The sequence below is a fragment of the Aspergillus steynii genome, assembly GCF_002849105.1.
Source record: "Aspergillus steynii IBT 23096 chromosome Unknown P170scaffold_3, whole genome shotgun sequence".
Lineage (NCBI taxonomy): Eukaryota > Fungi > Ascomycota > Eurotiomycetes > Eurotiales > Aspergillaceae > Aspergillus > Aspergillus steynii.
The window spans coordinates 356624-369179 of NW_020194400.1; the positions used below are offsets into that span (position 1 = coordinate 356624).

General features: G+C 51.8%; 6 protein-coding genes across 6 annotated transcripts; 2 read left to right on the forward strand and 4 right to left on the reverse strand.

Moving 5' to 3' along the window:
- Positions 1 to 56: 56 nt before the first annotated feature.
- On the reverse strand, positions 57 to 1526 carry P170DRAFT_508255 (Zn(II)2Cys6 transcription factor domain-containing protein). Its single transcript, XM_024854549.1, has 3 exons — positions 1412 to 1526; positions 227 to 1361; positions 57 to 168 (listed from the first exon to the last, which is right to left on the reverse strand). Exons 1-2 carry the CDS (start codon positions 1478 to 1480, stop codon positions 267 to 269), a joined length of 1164 nt encoding a protein of 387 aa, XP_024705294.1. The 5' UTR covers positions 1481 to 1526; the 3' UTR covers positions 57 to 168; positions 227 to 266.
- A 1294-nt stretch (positions 1527 to 2820) lies between these two features.
- Positions 2821 to 4141, forward strand: P170DRAFT_380296 (RTA1 domain-containing protein). Its single transcript, XM_024845521.1, has 4 exons — positions 2821 to 3597; positions 3697 to 3789; positions 3859 to 3933; positions 3982 to 4141. Exons 1-4 carry the CDS (start codon positions 3011 to 3013, stop codon positions 4067 to 4069), a joined length of 843 nt encoding a protein of 280 aa, XP_024705295.1. The 5' UTR covers positions 2821 to 3010; the 3' UTR covers positions 4070 to 4141.
- An 89-nt stretch (positions 4142 to 4230) lies between these two features.
- On the reverse strand, positions 4231 to 6043 carry P170DRAFT_435252 (ankyrin repeat domain-containing protein). The gene is made up of 2 exons (XM_024848898.1): positions 5918 to 6043; positions 4231 to 5808 (listed from the first exon to the last, which is right to left on the reverse strand). Exon 2 carries the CDS (start codon positions 5751 to 5753, stop codon positions 4368 to 4370), a length of 1386 nt encoding a protein of 461 aa, XP_024705296.1. The 5' UTR covers positions 5754 to 5808; positions 5918 to 6043; the 3' UTR covers positions 4231 to 4367.
- Positions 6044 to 6932: 889 nt separating this feature from the next.
- Positions 6933 to 9768, reverse strand: P170DRAFT_454663 (uncharacterized protein). The gene is made up of 5 exons (XM_024851463.1): positions 9369 to 9768; positions 8436 to 9322; positions 7803 to 8080; positions 7580 to 7672; positions 6933 to 7460 (listed from the first exon to the last, which is right to left on the reverse strand). Exons 1-5 carry the CDS (start codon positions 9513 to 9515, stop codon positions 7204 to 7206), a joined length of 1662 nt encoding a protein of 553 aa, XP_024705297.1. The 5' UTR covers positions 9516 to 9768; the 3' UTR covers positions 6933 to 7203.
- Positions 9769 to 10305: 537 nt separating this feature from the next.
- P170DRAFT_424424 (carnitine:acyl carnitine antiporter) lies at positions 10306 to 11504 on the reverse strand (the record flags this gene model as incomplete). The annotated part of the gene is made up of 5 exons (XM_024847567.1): positions 10306 to 10357; positions 10410 to 11023; positions 11071 to 11087; positions 11157 to 11205; positions 11253 to 11504. The coding sequence occupies 5 exons, from the start codon at positions 11502 to 11504 to the stop codon at positions 10306 to 10308; spliced, it is 984 nt and encodes a 327-aa protein (XP_024705298.1).
- A 158-nt stretch (positions 11505 to 11662) lies between these two features.
- Positions 11663 to 12283, forward strand: P170DRAFT_134604 (uncharacterized protein). The gene has a single exon (XM_024842436.1). The coding sequence runs from the start codon at positions 11822 to 11824 to the stop codon at positions 12140 to 12142; it is 321 nt and encodes a 106-aa protein (XP_024705299.1). The 5' UTR covers positions 11663 to 11821; the 3' UTR covers positions 12143 to 12283.
- Positions 12284 to 12556: the final 273 nt, after the last annotated feature.

Sequence of the window (12556 nt, forward strand, 5' to 3'; positions counted from 1 at the left end):
TGTTAGAGAGACGGGAGTTTTGGAGATCAAGCATGGGTTAAATTTCATTTTAATCTAGCAATATAAACGCCATCAACCGTTTAGTAAAGTATATACATGAAAGCTCTATCATTCTGTCTCTGCACTCCAATCTATGCAATTGAAGTATGGCTCCGGAACAGCGGTGTTCTGCTGAGTGATATGAAAGTCAGTATCCGACCAATTCCAACTTGAAGCAAAAACTAACCTATATGCAAATCACATCCCAGATCCTACTTAACATCACTTTATATACCCAATTTCCTCTTCGGCCAAGCCCAAGCCCCCTCTAATCGAGGATCGCCCGAACGCAATTCCCTCGACAGCTCCGCCCCCAGCGAATTGCCCGAATTTCTCGCCCACCACATTTTCCCATCGAGCTCATTCAAAATAACAGTCCAATGCATTAGCACCAGCAATGATATAGGATGGTGGCCTCTCAGCGAATGAACAAAGTCCTTTTTCACCGTAGACAACCACGAAATAACAGACGCAGGGTCATGCGCGTAGGCAAACCGGCGAAAGCACCGGTGCAGCTGCTCGATAGCGTCTTTCATAATGCGGTGTTGATCAGGGTCTGAGGTTTCCAACATTGTGTTATTTGTCGCCGTTAACTGCGAAAAGGAAGCTTCGGCGTCAGCGTCCAGCGACGCGAGCGGTACATCGAAGAAGCCGCGACGAGAGGTAAAGTATGTTGTTTTCAGCCACGGTCTGCTGATCTGGAGGATATTCCCGACTCCCTGGAGTAGTTCGAACACCACAAAGATGTTCTCGGTCATGGTGGTGCTTTCGATGCGATCGGCGGTCAGCTGGGGCAGGGCGATGCCGATGACGGTGGTAATGATGGCATGCGCGAACACAGCATCGCAGTTGATAGGGCTGATGTTGTCGATTGCCTGGCGGTACGGCGCGGAGGCCAGATTATGGTACTCGAGCGCGGAATCAATATAGGACAGGGCTTCTGGTGAGTCTATCGAAGCGGCGGTATGCAGCGACGCGACGGCTAACAGGCCGTTCATCAGAAAGTCGAATTCCAGCGCCTTCCGCGGAAGAACCATCTGCCAGACCTGGTAGTCGGCAGGCTCGTTACTGAGGCTCTGATATGTCTCGGTGGAGTATTTATGCATTAGCTCGAGCTCCCGTTTCCGAGAGAAGTCCGACGGACTGGTAGTCCCAGCGACAGCGAAGCCATGGGCTGGTCCGGCGGTCCGATACGCGTGCGGGATCGGCGCGGGACTAGCGGATGAGGAATTGGCCACTGTGCGGGCGACAGAGGACCTTGTATACGTGCAGGGCAGTTCGCGAGAGATGCAATTTGAGCATGGTGGGCCTCGCTCGTCACACTACTCCGTAGATGTCAGATCTGCGAGGAAGTGGGTTCGGGGTCCCTTACCTTGACTCGTCGTTTCTTGCATTGATCGCATCCATTCCGCGACTTGGTATGCGCCCTTCGAGGCGCCATGCCGATGAACACTACTACGCACAGGTGGCACAGCCCGGGAGAGACATAATTGGCGTTGTATGACGGAGGAAAATCCGGAGAGAAAACCGCGTGGGGACACGTGGGGATCCGTCACGTGGGGCACCAACCAACACTGGACGATATCGACAAGGTATACATTTGTCGATATTTAGGCAGCTGTTTTATCTGATTGATATAACTCTCCACTGTGTCTGAAATATCGGCAGGCACTCGATAGCCGCCTATCTCGCCTCTAGCATTGTTGGCACAACATGTGAAATATAACATGTTGTTCCACAATCATATTTCTTTAGTCTCGGCTCAGCATAAGTGTGCTATGCGAGATATTATAGTAGTTTACAGAGTCAATCTACTAGCATGGAGAAGCGACCATCTTTGCCTCCTGTTTCGTAGATCTCTCTAGCTAGATGTGAGACAGCGCCAATAGGCTAGGCTCCCAGATATGGCCAGGGTGTCTGTCCGAGCTGCGGCTAGCTATTAGCTTGTAGCTGTACATGGCTAGCCAGGGGGAAGAGCATTCTATACATGAAGATGTCAGATTATGTGGTCTAGATTGTTAGACTTGACGCAATAAGGTTGACTGACATATTGGATCTAGTTTGTCATGCAGACGACCCATTTTAGCCTAGGTTACTTTATTTGAACCAAAGCCAATCGTCGCTATTGAGACTGAGTAGCTTTTCTTTAGAAACGCTATCAGTATAGGATACAGCAGAAATAATCCTCAACGCAATTTACCAGATTGCAGCATGGAGAAAGCAAAAGAAAACCGAGAACGAATCCGAGCAAAACCAACTTAGCCCTGCACTGGCGTTGCACAGCAAAAGTCCAGAATAAAGTTAAAATCTCCCCGATCAGATACTATTCCATCTGCCTAAACCGCCAACCAGTGCCCATCCCAATAACCACAAGGCATAAAGTATAGATCAGATCTCCATCGGACAGACAACTCCCCGAAAAGAAAAAATCCCCGACACAACGGCTCGCCTAACTCCGAACCACAAAACCCGCCAACCCCATTGGCCTTCAGCATCGGATCTCGGGGTCCGTCCCCAGTTTAGTCCCCACATGGCGTGTCAGCGAAGTGGGCCACGCCACGATGGAAATGCCCCTGAGGGCGCTGAGTGGTGGAAAACTCGCGCTCGCTCTCGTTTTCGTTCTCGCCTTCGCTCTCGCAACTGATTAGGCAAATGCCAAGCCCGGCACTGGCGTCAGATCAGGCTGTCTGTGCTGCCAATACGGGGGAGCTTACATGGGCTTCTTGGCCGGGGCTGTTCATTTCTTCTTGGTTTCTTGTCGTCTTTTCTTGTCATCTTTGCGCAAGGTTGATATAAGGGTTCGGTGGCCCTGTCGTTCGTTTGTTTGTCGATTCTTGTGCTACTGTCTGCTTTGCATAGCGACGACTTTTCTTTTCTTTGTTGATACCCATATAAACTCGCATATCGACGCTCTTTATTCGATTCCTCTCTGGCTCAAATCTCATCTCACCACCACCCAGACTCCCTCAAAATGAGCTCCGTCTGCACCTCCGTGACGCCCCTCTGCCCGGTCTCCGCCACAACCTACGGCTACTACCCAAACCTCGGCGGCAACATCTTCTTCACCGTGATATTCGCCCTCTGCGGTCTCGCCCAAGTCTACTTCTCGCTCCGCTTCCGCTCCTGGACCTTCGCCATAGCCCTCATCATCGGCACATTCCTCGAAATGGCGGGCTACATCGGCCGGATCCTCATGAACTCGAACCCGTGGGACTCGGGGGCGTTCAAACTCCAAATCGTCGCGCTGGTCCTCGCCCCCAGCTTCATCGCCGCGGGGATCTATCTCACACTGAAACATATCATCCTCACCCTGGGGCCCGAGTACTCGCGTCTCAAGCCGCGGCTGTTCACGTGGATCTTCATCGGGTGTGATGTCGGATCGCTGTTTTTGCAGGCTGCCGGGGGTGGCGTCGCGGCGAGCGCGGAGGATGATATTGATATGACGACGACGGGGAATAATATCATCATTGCGGGCATTGTGTTCCAGGTGGTCACGATGGCGGTGTGTGGGGTTTTGGCGGTGGACTTTTTTAGGAGGTTCTTTCGCAGGGGGGGAGGGTTTGCGGCGGTTGGGGGGGAGAAGATGGTGAGGTTGGATGGGATGGGGGGGAGTGCTGGGGGTGAGGTGGTGGAGGGTGAGGGTGTTGGGGTGCAGAGTGGTGGGGAGGGGGTTACTTCGAAGAGGTTGAAGATCGTGGTGATTGCGGAGATTGTGGCGTATGTGACGGTGTTGATTCGATGCATTTATCGGTGAGTTGGTTGGCTTCGTCTGCGTCTGGTTGTTGAGGGTTATGGTTTATGAGGCTAACGCGTATATAGAATCCCCGAGATGGCTGGCGGCTGGGGCAACGAGCTGATGCGCAACGAGGACGAGTTCCTCGTTCTGGATGGAATGTGAGTATTCCGTTCGCCTTGCGTCGGTCAGACTATTAACAAGAGCAGGATGATCGCTATAGCCTGCATCACATTTACGGCCTTCCACCCGGGTCTATACCTACCCTCGTTGCGGAAGGCTTCGAAGAAGACATAATTATACCTGCTACAGTGCACAAATAATAGAATATAAACTTGATTGAGAGTGGATAGACATGGCAAACATGAGTTTCATTTACAAACATCTTCTGGTTTACTTAAATGCATAGGCTTACCTCACTCAGAAACTAGGGATCTTCGGCAAGAAAAAAGAGAATGGTTCGTTCAAGCATAACAAATAAGCTAACGTCACTCGCAGAGGCACAGAGCAATTCGCTCTATGCGTCGTCAGCCTGGTAGGATCTCCAACATGGGAAGCAGTAGACGAACCACCCTCTCGTGGTCATTGCAGGCAGTTAAACATCATCGGGAGGCAGCCTTGCCTCCGCTCCATGGTTTATGAGAAGTCTCCTGATTTCTGTACTTCCTGCCTCGATAGCCAATCGCAATGCTGACATGCCATCCAGCGTGGTGAGATCAAGGTTCGGTAAGGGGCTCTGGAGTAGCAGTTGCGCGATAATTGTCCTGCGGCTGGAAGCTGCTATTGTGAGAGCGGTGTCTCCCCTGTAATCTTGCACATCCTTGTCCACCCTGCTTGAAGTTAAAAGAACCTGTATCATCTCGGTATTATTTTCGCGAACTGCGCGTATCAATGGAGTACTTGCACGAGTGCTACATTGGCAGTTTACGTTGGTGTTGGAGTGCTTGATCATCAATCTGACAATTTCAACATGTCCCTCCGCGACAGCGATATACAGCGGGGTCATCATCTGTTTGTCAAGTAAGTTTGGGTTGGTCGATGGATGCGAAAGCAACGATTGAACAGCCGGGAAACAACCATAACAAGCTGCATAATGGAGAGCGCTGGAAAGATAGATATCCTGGGCGTTGGGGTCAATGTCATTCCGGCTGAGGAGAAGATCAATAGATTCTTTAGTCCCTTTCTGGACAGCTATGTGGAGCGCGGTCCTGCCATCGTTCGTCTTCAAATTCAGGTTTGTTGGCATGGCAGCTCTAGGCTGCATGGTGTTCGAAATTCTCTGCCATGCCGCATGCATCAAGTACGTCATCCCCTCATGATTCCGGAAAACCTGTACTGTTCTGTGGTCAGATAAAAGACAACGAACAATTTCCATCTGGTTGGATTCTATCGCAATCATCAATGGGGTTCCGCCCTTCTCATTCTGGCAGTTCGGGTCCGTATCATATCGTCCCAGTAGGAGTTTGGCCATCCCGCTCAACCTTCTCTGAACAGCAACCTGCAATGGGAGTTGGCCACGCATTCCTTGGTTTGGGCAGATTTTCCTACAACCTGGATAGAGCTCGTGAAATTTTAGTAGAAACTTGACGAGGGTCTCGTGGCCTCTCCTGACCGCCAGTGAAAGAGGCGTGTATCCAAAGGTGTCGATGCTCCTAGGGTCTTCTATTCCTTCCTTTAGCAGTAGCTCGACAACACCAATATGCCCACGGTTTACCGCGAGAAACAGGGGGGTTTGTTTGAAGGGGTATCTAACCACCACACCGGTCAGTTTCCACCGTATTAGAAGTCTAACAGCGTTGACATGTCCTTTCGCTGCGGCCGCACCAATGGGACTTTTAAAGGGCCCGTAGCGATACATTCTCCCGTCATCTGGCTTATATCTTGCGAGTAGCATCTCGAGCACTTTGTCAGAGCCTCGATAGGCCGCGAGTTGGTATGCATCACCGTAAGCGCCTTCTCTAGGAATCACCACACACCACATAACAAGGCACCTTGTAAGACTCTCATCGTCGTTGTACGTAGCGGCGTATAGTGCACTACCCAGACGCTCATGCCTACGATTAGTATACCCTCTTTCTCTTTCGAGCTCATAGAAACTAAGCTCGCCCAGGTTTAGCCAAGCAACCAGGACCAGCAGGAACTCACCCTTTAAGAGATAGCAGGGATCATGATCGCTTTTCATATCTCGTAGGCTATCGAAAACCCATCTCTGGCCATTATGCATAATCAAGGCGACGCTGATTGTCTGCCGGCAACGAGCGGCGGTTATCTGGGTCCTGGCTACTTCGGTAACAGTCGATAACGATTTTATCTCGGCAACCGCATCTGCGATCTGAGCATTGCTGGCTGGATCGCGCTTCATTTGCTCAACCAGAAACCGCGACGTAAAGGACACTCCTACATCGGCCGGGGTGTAGTCAGTGATGTGCAAAAAGTTGAACATGACGACCTCGTCAAGGTGTCGGCAGACACGTCGCAGGGACATCAGATCATCTATATGGCAGTACTTGAAGGCCAGGCAAAGCACCTCGACGCTGAGATTATGAAAGCTCATGATGGATTCGCTTCCACTTCCGTGTTCCTAGCGGTCTTGTCCGTAGGGCATTATCCTCTTGAGATACTACCGTTCTTTGGGGTTTATATCATATCAACAAAGCCGAGGCATACCGGATCCTTCCGCCAGATGGAGGAACAAGTTATTAACCATCTGAAAGGACCCGCAGGTTCTTCGACAAATAGCGAAAATGACCGATAAAGAGGACATCGTGAAAAGAATCTCACAAAGACCGACTGACTGACTGAGTTAGCACGTCTGATTGTCCCTATAGACGTAATACATCAAGTCCAAGATGCAAGGGACCATATATCGATGAAAACTGATGAAATACAATCTCATGGCTTCAAATGTTCCTGAGCTGACTGAACGGTAATTATTTACAGAAGATGGAGGGGCAGGCGAGGTGGAGGTCTACTTATGGCACAACGGCGTTTGCATGGCGTGTTCGGTTGGTGCCTCAGGCCAACATTAAACACCCACTGAACAGGTCCCTTAGCAAAACGCCCTTCAAGAGGCCCCCAATCAATCTGGATGTCCTGCTTGGACATGGCCAATTAAAATTACCAGTAGAACGTAAAACGCGGATAATAATCTTCAGAATGCAACGGACTCAACCAAGACCACCCAGACCAAATGAATCAAATATGCATTAACCATAAATAATCGAAGAAATGGCGCAAAACATTCAACAAAAACTCCAGCCAAAACCCCCTCCCAATAGAACGGGAAGAACAGCCAAAAAAACAAAAATAGCTAAATACCCCACAACATGAAAGAAGATCTAACGACCTCGAAATGCATAACAAAACCATCAAACAAAAATGCGCCATCAACGCAAGGAGTAAAAAACCCACAAAGAGAAGAATAGGCCCTCCTACTCCTCGCCCAAACTCGCCCTCACGCACTTCCTCACCTCCTTCTTAAACTCCTTCGGATCCTCCCTCCATAGCCGCGCGGCCTCGACATTCGCAGGGCTCTCGTCGTTAGGACTCGACAGCATCGAAATGACGGATAGAAGGATAGTCTCGGGCGTTTGCACGGGACTCCAGCGCTCCGAGGCGGATTCGTACCCCCACTTGTCTTCCTCGGGGGGGTGCAGGATGGAGATGCAGACGTCGCCGTTGGGGTAGACTGATCGGGTAGGTTAGCATCTTCTACTATCTCCGTATATCATCGGTATCAATGTATCATATCCGAGTCCAGATGTGTCATTCCTCCGGATAGACAGATACAGTAGGGTGAAGACGTACTATTCGGATGAAAAAGCGGGGGATCGAATTTCATCTTCGGCGGCAAGTGAGGATACTCCTGGGGGAAGGAGAGACGGGCACGAAAGAAGCCTCCTATATGAACAAGGCTATTAGATATCATCCATACTCATATTCACATTCACATTCGTTCCGTTTCAGATCCACAAGCACAGCACAACACAACACAACACAGCAACCCGAAACCAGGCTCAAACCAACTCACCGCCATAAAGCTTGACATCGTCCGAAATCATAAGCATGACCTCCCACTCGAACACGTTACTATCGACCAGACCGCAGCTGATCCCGGGAATATCCTTATCGGACTGCATCTGCGAGAGCTGTCGGGACAGCATACGACCTGCGGGGGTGGTGGCCATGGTGTTGGTTGTTGAGGGGTTGAAGACGTTTGTTGAGGGTTTAGTATGAGGAGGGAGGGAGTAGAGAAAGGGGTATGGAGAGTTGAACGGTATTATAGGCCCATACAGAACTGAAGGAATTCTGGAATAGACAGATGAAGTCGGCGTCGCAGTTGAGGGGAAAGTGGGGGACAAAGATTGCTGTTGATGAAAGCGCCAGTCGGGCGGTGAGCGGGTGGGGGGCGGGGCTGGACTCAGGCACCCGCTTAGCCTCTTACGGCGAGTACAAGACGTGAGGTGGATTTAAGCAATGGAGACTATATTGACTAAATATTCAGATTGACGACTATTCACATGTTCAATTTATCCAAAATCGGGAATACATCAGATGGCCATGGTGTCCAGTGGAGAGGTTTGCAGGTCAGTTGACAACTTAGACTGCTTAAGGGCTGATCAGTCCACGAGAAACAACCTTCAGACTGTCCTTGAACATATACGTCTGACCCACAAGCACCAGGATGAAGAAAGTGGAGATAGCAACCTGGATGGCAAACCCCTTGAAGATCGCCTTGCAGTAACGCCCCCGAGCAGGGCCGTCAAAGGTCTTCCAAGCATCCGAGATGCTCAGCTTGCCAGCACCGCCCAGAATGGCCGGCACCACCTTTCCGCCAAACGACCGGTCAAAAGGCACGATGGCCTCGTCCTCTTCGGGCAGCATGGACGCAGCCACCCGGATGAAGATCGCCCGAGCCGGGATCGATGCAAAAAAGGCACACAGCCAGGGAACGCTAAAGACACTGGCCATCTGGGCGGCAGTTCCAAGGTTCAAGTCGGTGAAGTCGGAAGGCCTACGGTCGAGCGCCGGGATCCTCGAACCCACCATGAAAGGCACAAAGAATGCACCGGCAACAACCGCCTGTTCAAAAGCATACACGGGGACAATCTTCTTCCAGGCCTTGAAGCCGGGAATGCGCTGGTAGAAGCGCTTGGGAGAGGGTTCGGAGATGACAATGTGGATCCACGTGAGCTGGAGGTTGGCGAGCAGAATTCCGACAATCATCTGAACAAAGAACTGGCCGATGAAGTTGGACAGCGACACGGGGAACATCGAGGACAGGATACCCTGGGCGTTGAACATGACGATGAACATGGCGAACCCACGGAATCGCGACCAGAAGCCGGCCCGGGCGCGGAGGTGCTTGATAGTCGTGCGCAGCTTACTGGTGACGGGACGAGGGGGGGTCACGACGATCTCGGCGTCGGCATCGGCAGGGTCGATGGGCTTGGTCGGGTCTTGGTCGGTATCGATGCGCACGAAGATGTCGGGGTTGGAGTCCTCGATGGCAGCCAGCGTCGGGACCAGCAATCCGTAGGTGTATTCCACCTATCACCATTAGCCTACTTCAGTGAGATCATTCCGGGACACTCACTGCCAGGACAGAGAAGATGAAAGCGATGATGGTAAACGTCAGCAGGCCGGCCTGCCATCCTTGAAATTCGACGGACGGCCTATCGGGGTTCGCGGCCTGCTCCTGGATGAGCTCCACGCCCCGTCGCATGAACGAGTGGACGACCATGACGTATGGCGATATACGAATATAGGACGACAAGAATATAGATGAAAAGAGTCGGTCGGCGATGAAAATAGTGATGAAAACGAAGGGAGAGACGGCAGTTGGATGGCGAGAGGATAAAGGAGGGCGAGCGACCAGATTTAGTAGGCGGGCGGCGAGGCAACAATGCGGCTTAGCGCAGGCAGCGATCCACAGCCACCAATCACGACGCGCGGTGTTGGCGCCGCGTTGGCTTATCGGCGTGATCTCATCGATGGACTGGTGTCTAGAGTTTCCACATTGTACGGAGTACGGAGTATTATAGGAACACTATTCTAATGTATTCTGATTTCTCCTTTGTCCATTCTGTATCTTTTCTGTGTCTGATCTTCTTCCAATCTCTGTAATTCATTTTCTCCCGAAGTGCCGGTATTTCAGCCCCATGACTTCGCCCCAAACAAACTCAGTTCCAGTCACCCGATCTAGCCGCATGCGGCATATCGCAGCCTGCTCATTTAGGCGGAAACGACCCCGTCACGATTCAGGCACGTTCTTAGTCTACAATCTCCGGAAGATCTTGAGCCTGCCTAAGCTGACAAATTCGTCTAGATCGCAAATAAACCCAACTCAATGTAGCAACGCTCACCATGGGTATTCCTAGAAACCAATCTAGACAGTCTAAAAATGGACAGGAGTATCCAGGCTATTCAAATGCTCGCAAATGTCTAGACAAAAGACATGGAACGCCAAAATGATAAGACCAAACCGATAAATTTACAAACCAAGACGACCAATCCAGCGCCGCGCTTTCTATTTAGTCATCGAAAAACTTCTTCATGAACTTGTGGGCGACCTCGACGCCAGCGCTGATGATTATTAGCCATGGCAATTCAATTCATGAAAGGCGAGGGAACATACAAGGTAGCCGCATTGGCAGGCACAGCTCGGGCCAACGCCGGGCCGAAACCAGGGAAGAAGGCCTTGAAGCCGCCGCTGGCATACACGGAGCGAATGGTTCCGCTGATCGTGGGCTTTCCCGGGGCGCTCTGCAGACGCGACTTGATAGTGTCGACGGGGAAGACGGGAATCCACATGGCGATACCGGCAGCACCACCGGCGGCCAGGACGGCGGGCATGGACAGCTCGCCGGTGATGTTGCCGTTGGCGTCCTTGGGGGTCAGCGACCGCTTGATGTACTCGTAGGCGGCGAAGTAGGCGGCGGATCCGGGCCCGTCACGGGCCAGGGTCATTGCGCTGCCACGGAAGACGCTGCGAATCCCGCCCTCCTTGTACAGCTGTCGCACCACATCTACACCGCCGGAGTACTTGGGTTTCTGGCCGGGCGGCGGCGGGTTCTGGCCCTGGATCTGCAGCAGCACCTTGACTCGCTCGAAGGGGGCCGTGATCAGGGTCATGGGGATGGCCGAGAAGAACCCGGCGGAGGAAATCTGACCGATGGTGTACTGGGGGGTGTTGTTCTCCACGCGCACGGTGGAGAATTTGCTGACGAGCTGCTTGCCCAGATCATAGCCCTGCTGGGGTCAGTGCCTGGAAATCGTTCCAATTACGGATCACATACCCAAAAGCTGACGGCGACTATAGATCTCCGTTAGTTCTCTTCCAACACCGACATCGCGACAAACTCAACCCAGAGAGAGAACTTACACATCGGAGTCACTCCCACCAACGGAGCCGAAACACCCGCATACAATCCCTACCACCAGTCAACTCAATTCCTAAACACGAAGCCTGAAAACTTACACGAGCCAATCCCTCGCGCGCAACCGTCCTCTTCACGACATCCATCGCGCCCTTGTACACGCCCTTCTCGGCGGTCTGCAATCGCACCTTGACCAGATCGAACGGATGGCCGACAACGACGGCACAGACACCACCAGCAGCGCCGGCCGCGAGAGAGCGAATCTGCGCGATAGTCTGGTTGACGGGCTTGGCCTCGGCGACCTTGACATCGTCGCGAATGGTCTCGGGAGTGGAAGCAGAAGCGGAAGACATGATGGCGGGGAGCCGAAACCGGGAGAAGCGGGGAGAGAATAGAACAATAGACAGGGGAGAAACGAGAGATCTAGCAAAGCAAGGGAAGTAAAAGATCGAAGACAAACTCAACCCGAAGCCAAAGACAGGATGCAACCAGACACAAGGACAGAAAGAGAAAGAGGAGAGAAAAAAAGTGAAGTCGAGTTCAAGTAAGAAGAACAGCTCCAACCTGGAGAAGACCGCAACCGAGCGCTGATGCGCCGGGGACCTCGGCTCGGCGCGGATCAACGTGTTTGTCCGGGACCGGGGAAGGCAAGTCACCGAGTCACCACCCGATGCGAGATTTACGCAGTACGCATACTCTTGACCCTCAGACTGCAAGGATTACAGACATACACACGCACATAATCCCTAACCCGATCTCATCACCCAGAACTGTATATCACTCACGCACCCCAATCATCCCATCATCCCCTCTTCATCCAATCCTCCGCACCCCACCGCCGGATGAACGGGCGCCAAACTCCAATCGACAAGGGGTCGCCCACTTCCCCAGCCATTCCTCCGAATCCTCATGCGTCGCTGTCAGCTGGTCGCCATCACGGACGACTGGAAGCGCAGTCACTCGCCGTGTCCGTCAGACAGGTCGACTCTAGGAGATTAGGCAGGTGTACTCGTACATCATAGGTCGCATTCATATGAAAATCAGGCGGTGAGTGCCAAGAAATCACATGTGAAGGTGTCCACGTGCCTCGCCTCTATTTTGAGATTTGCGTGGAGTACGGAGTAATATGGAGAGAAGTAGATCCATATTTGGTATAGTAGGGTTTAAAAGGAGATATAATGGAGTTGAACAACTCATAAGAATAATCTAGCACTCAGTTTCAGGTGGTTGCTCCCTGCAGTGCTTGTGTTGTTCAATGTCACCGCAATATATATCACATCACATCTTGGCTGCCGCAGCCAAATCTTAACACGGTGCTGCAGAAATCCATTCGACAGTACGGATATCTTTTGCATATAAACCGAGGATATGAATAGAAACGAAGAGCATTAAACATATCTAGAAT

Bases quoted from the DNA above. Each gene is read 5' to 3' on its own strand.
- P170DRAFT_508255 (XM_024854549.1), bottom strand. From the start codon at position 1,480: ATGGCGCCTCGAAGGGCGCATACCAAGTCGCGGAATGGATGCGATCAA. The intron at 1,362-1,411 runs GTAAGGGACCCC...TCTACGGAGTAG, and splicing joins GCAAGAAACGACGAGTCAAG to TGTGACGAGCGAGGCCCACC.
- P170DRAFT_380296 (XM_024845521.1), top strand. From the start codon at position 3,011: ATGAGCTCCGTCTGCACCTCCGTGACGCCCCTCTGCCCGGTCTCCGCC. The intron at 3,598-3,696 runs GTTTGCGGCGGT...TGGGGTGCAGAG, and splicing joins TTCTTTCGCAGGGGGGGAGG to TGGTGGGGAGGGGGTTACTT. The intron at 3,934-3,981 runs GTGAGTATTCCG...TAACAAGAGCAG, and splicing joins TTCCTCGTTCTGGATGGAAT to GATGATCGCTATAGCCTGCA.
- P170DRAFT_435252 (XM_024848898.1), bottom strand. From the start codon at position 5,753: ATGTGGTGTGTGGTGATTCCTAGAGAAGGCGCTTACGGTGATGCATAC.
- P170DRAFT_454663 (XM_024851463.1), bottom strand. From the start codon at position 9,515: ATGGTCGTCCACTCGTTCATGCGACGGGGCGTGGAGCTCATCCAGGAG. The intron at 7,673-7,802 runs GTGAGTTGGTTT...TTGTTCATATAG, and splicing joins CGATGTCAAGCTTTATGGCG to GAGGCTTCTTTCGTGCCCGT. The intron at 7,461-7,579 runs GTACGTCTTCAC...CTACCCGATCAG, and splicing joins CCCGCTTTTTCATCCGAATA to TCTACCCCAACGGCGACGTC.
- P170DRAFT_134604 (XM_024842436.1), top strand. From the start codon at position 11,822: ATGCGAGATTTACGCAGTACGCATACTCTTGACCCTCAGACTGCAAGG.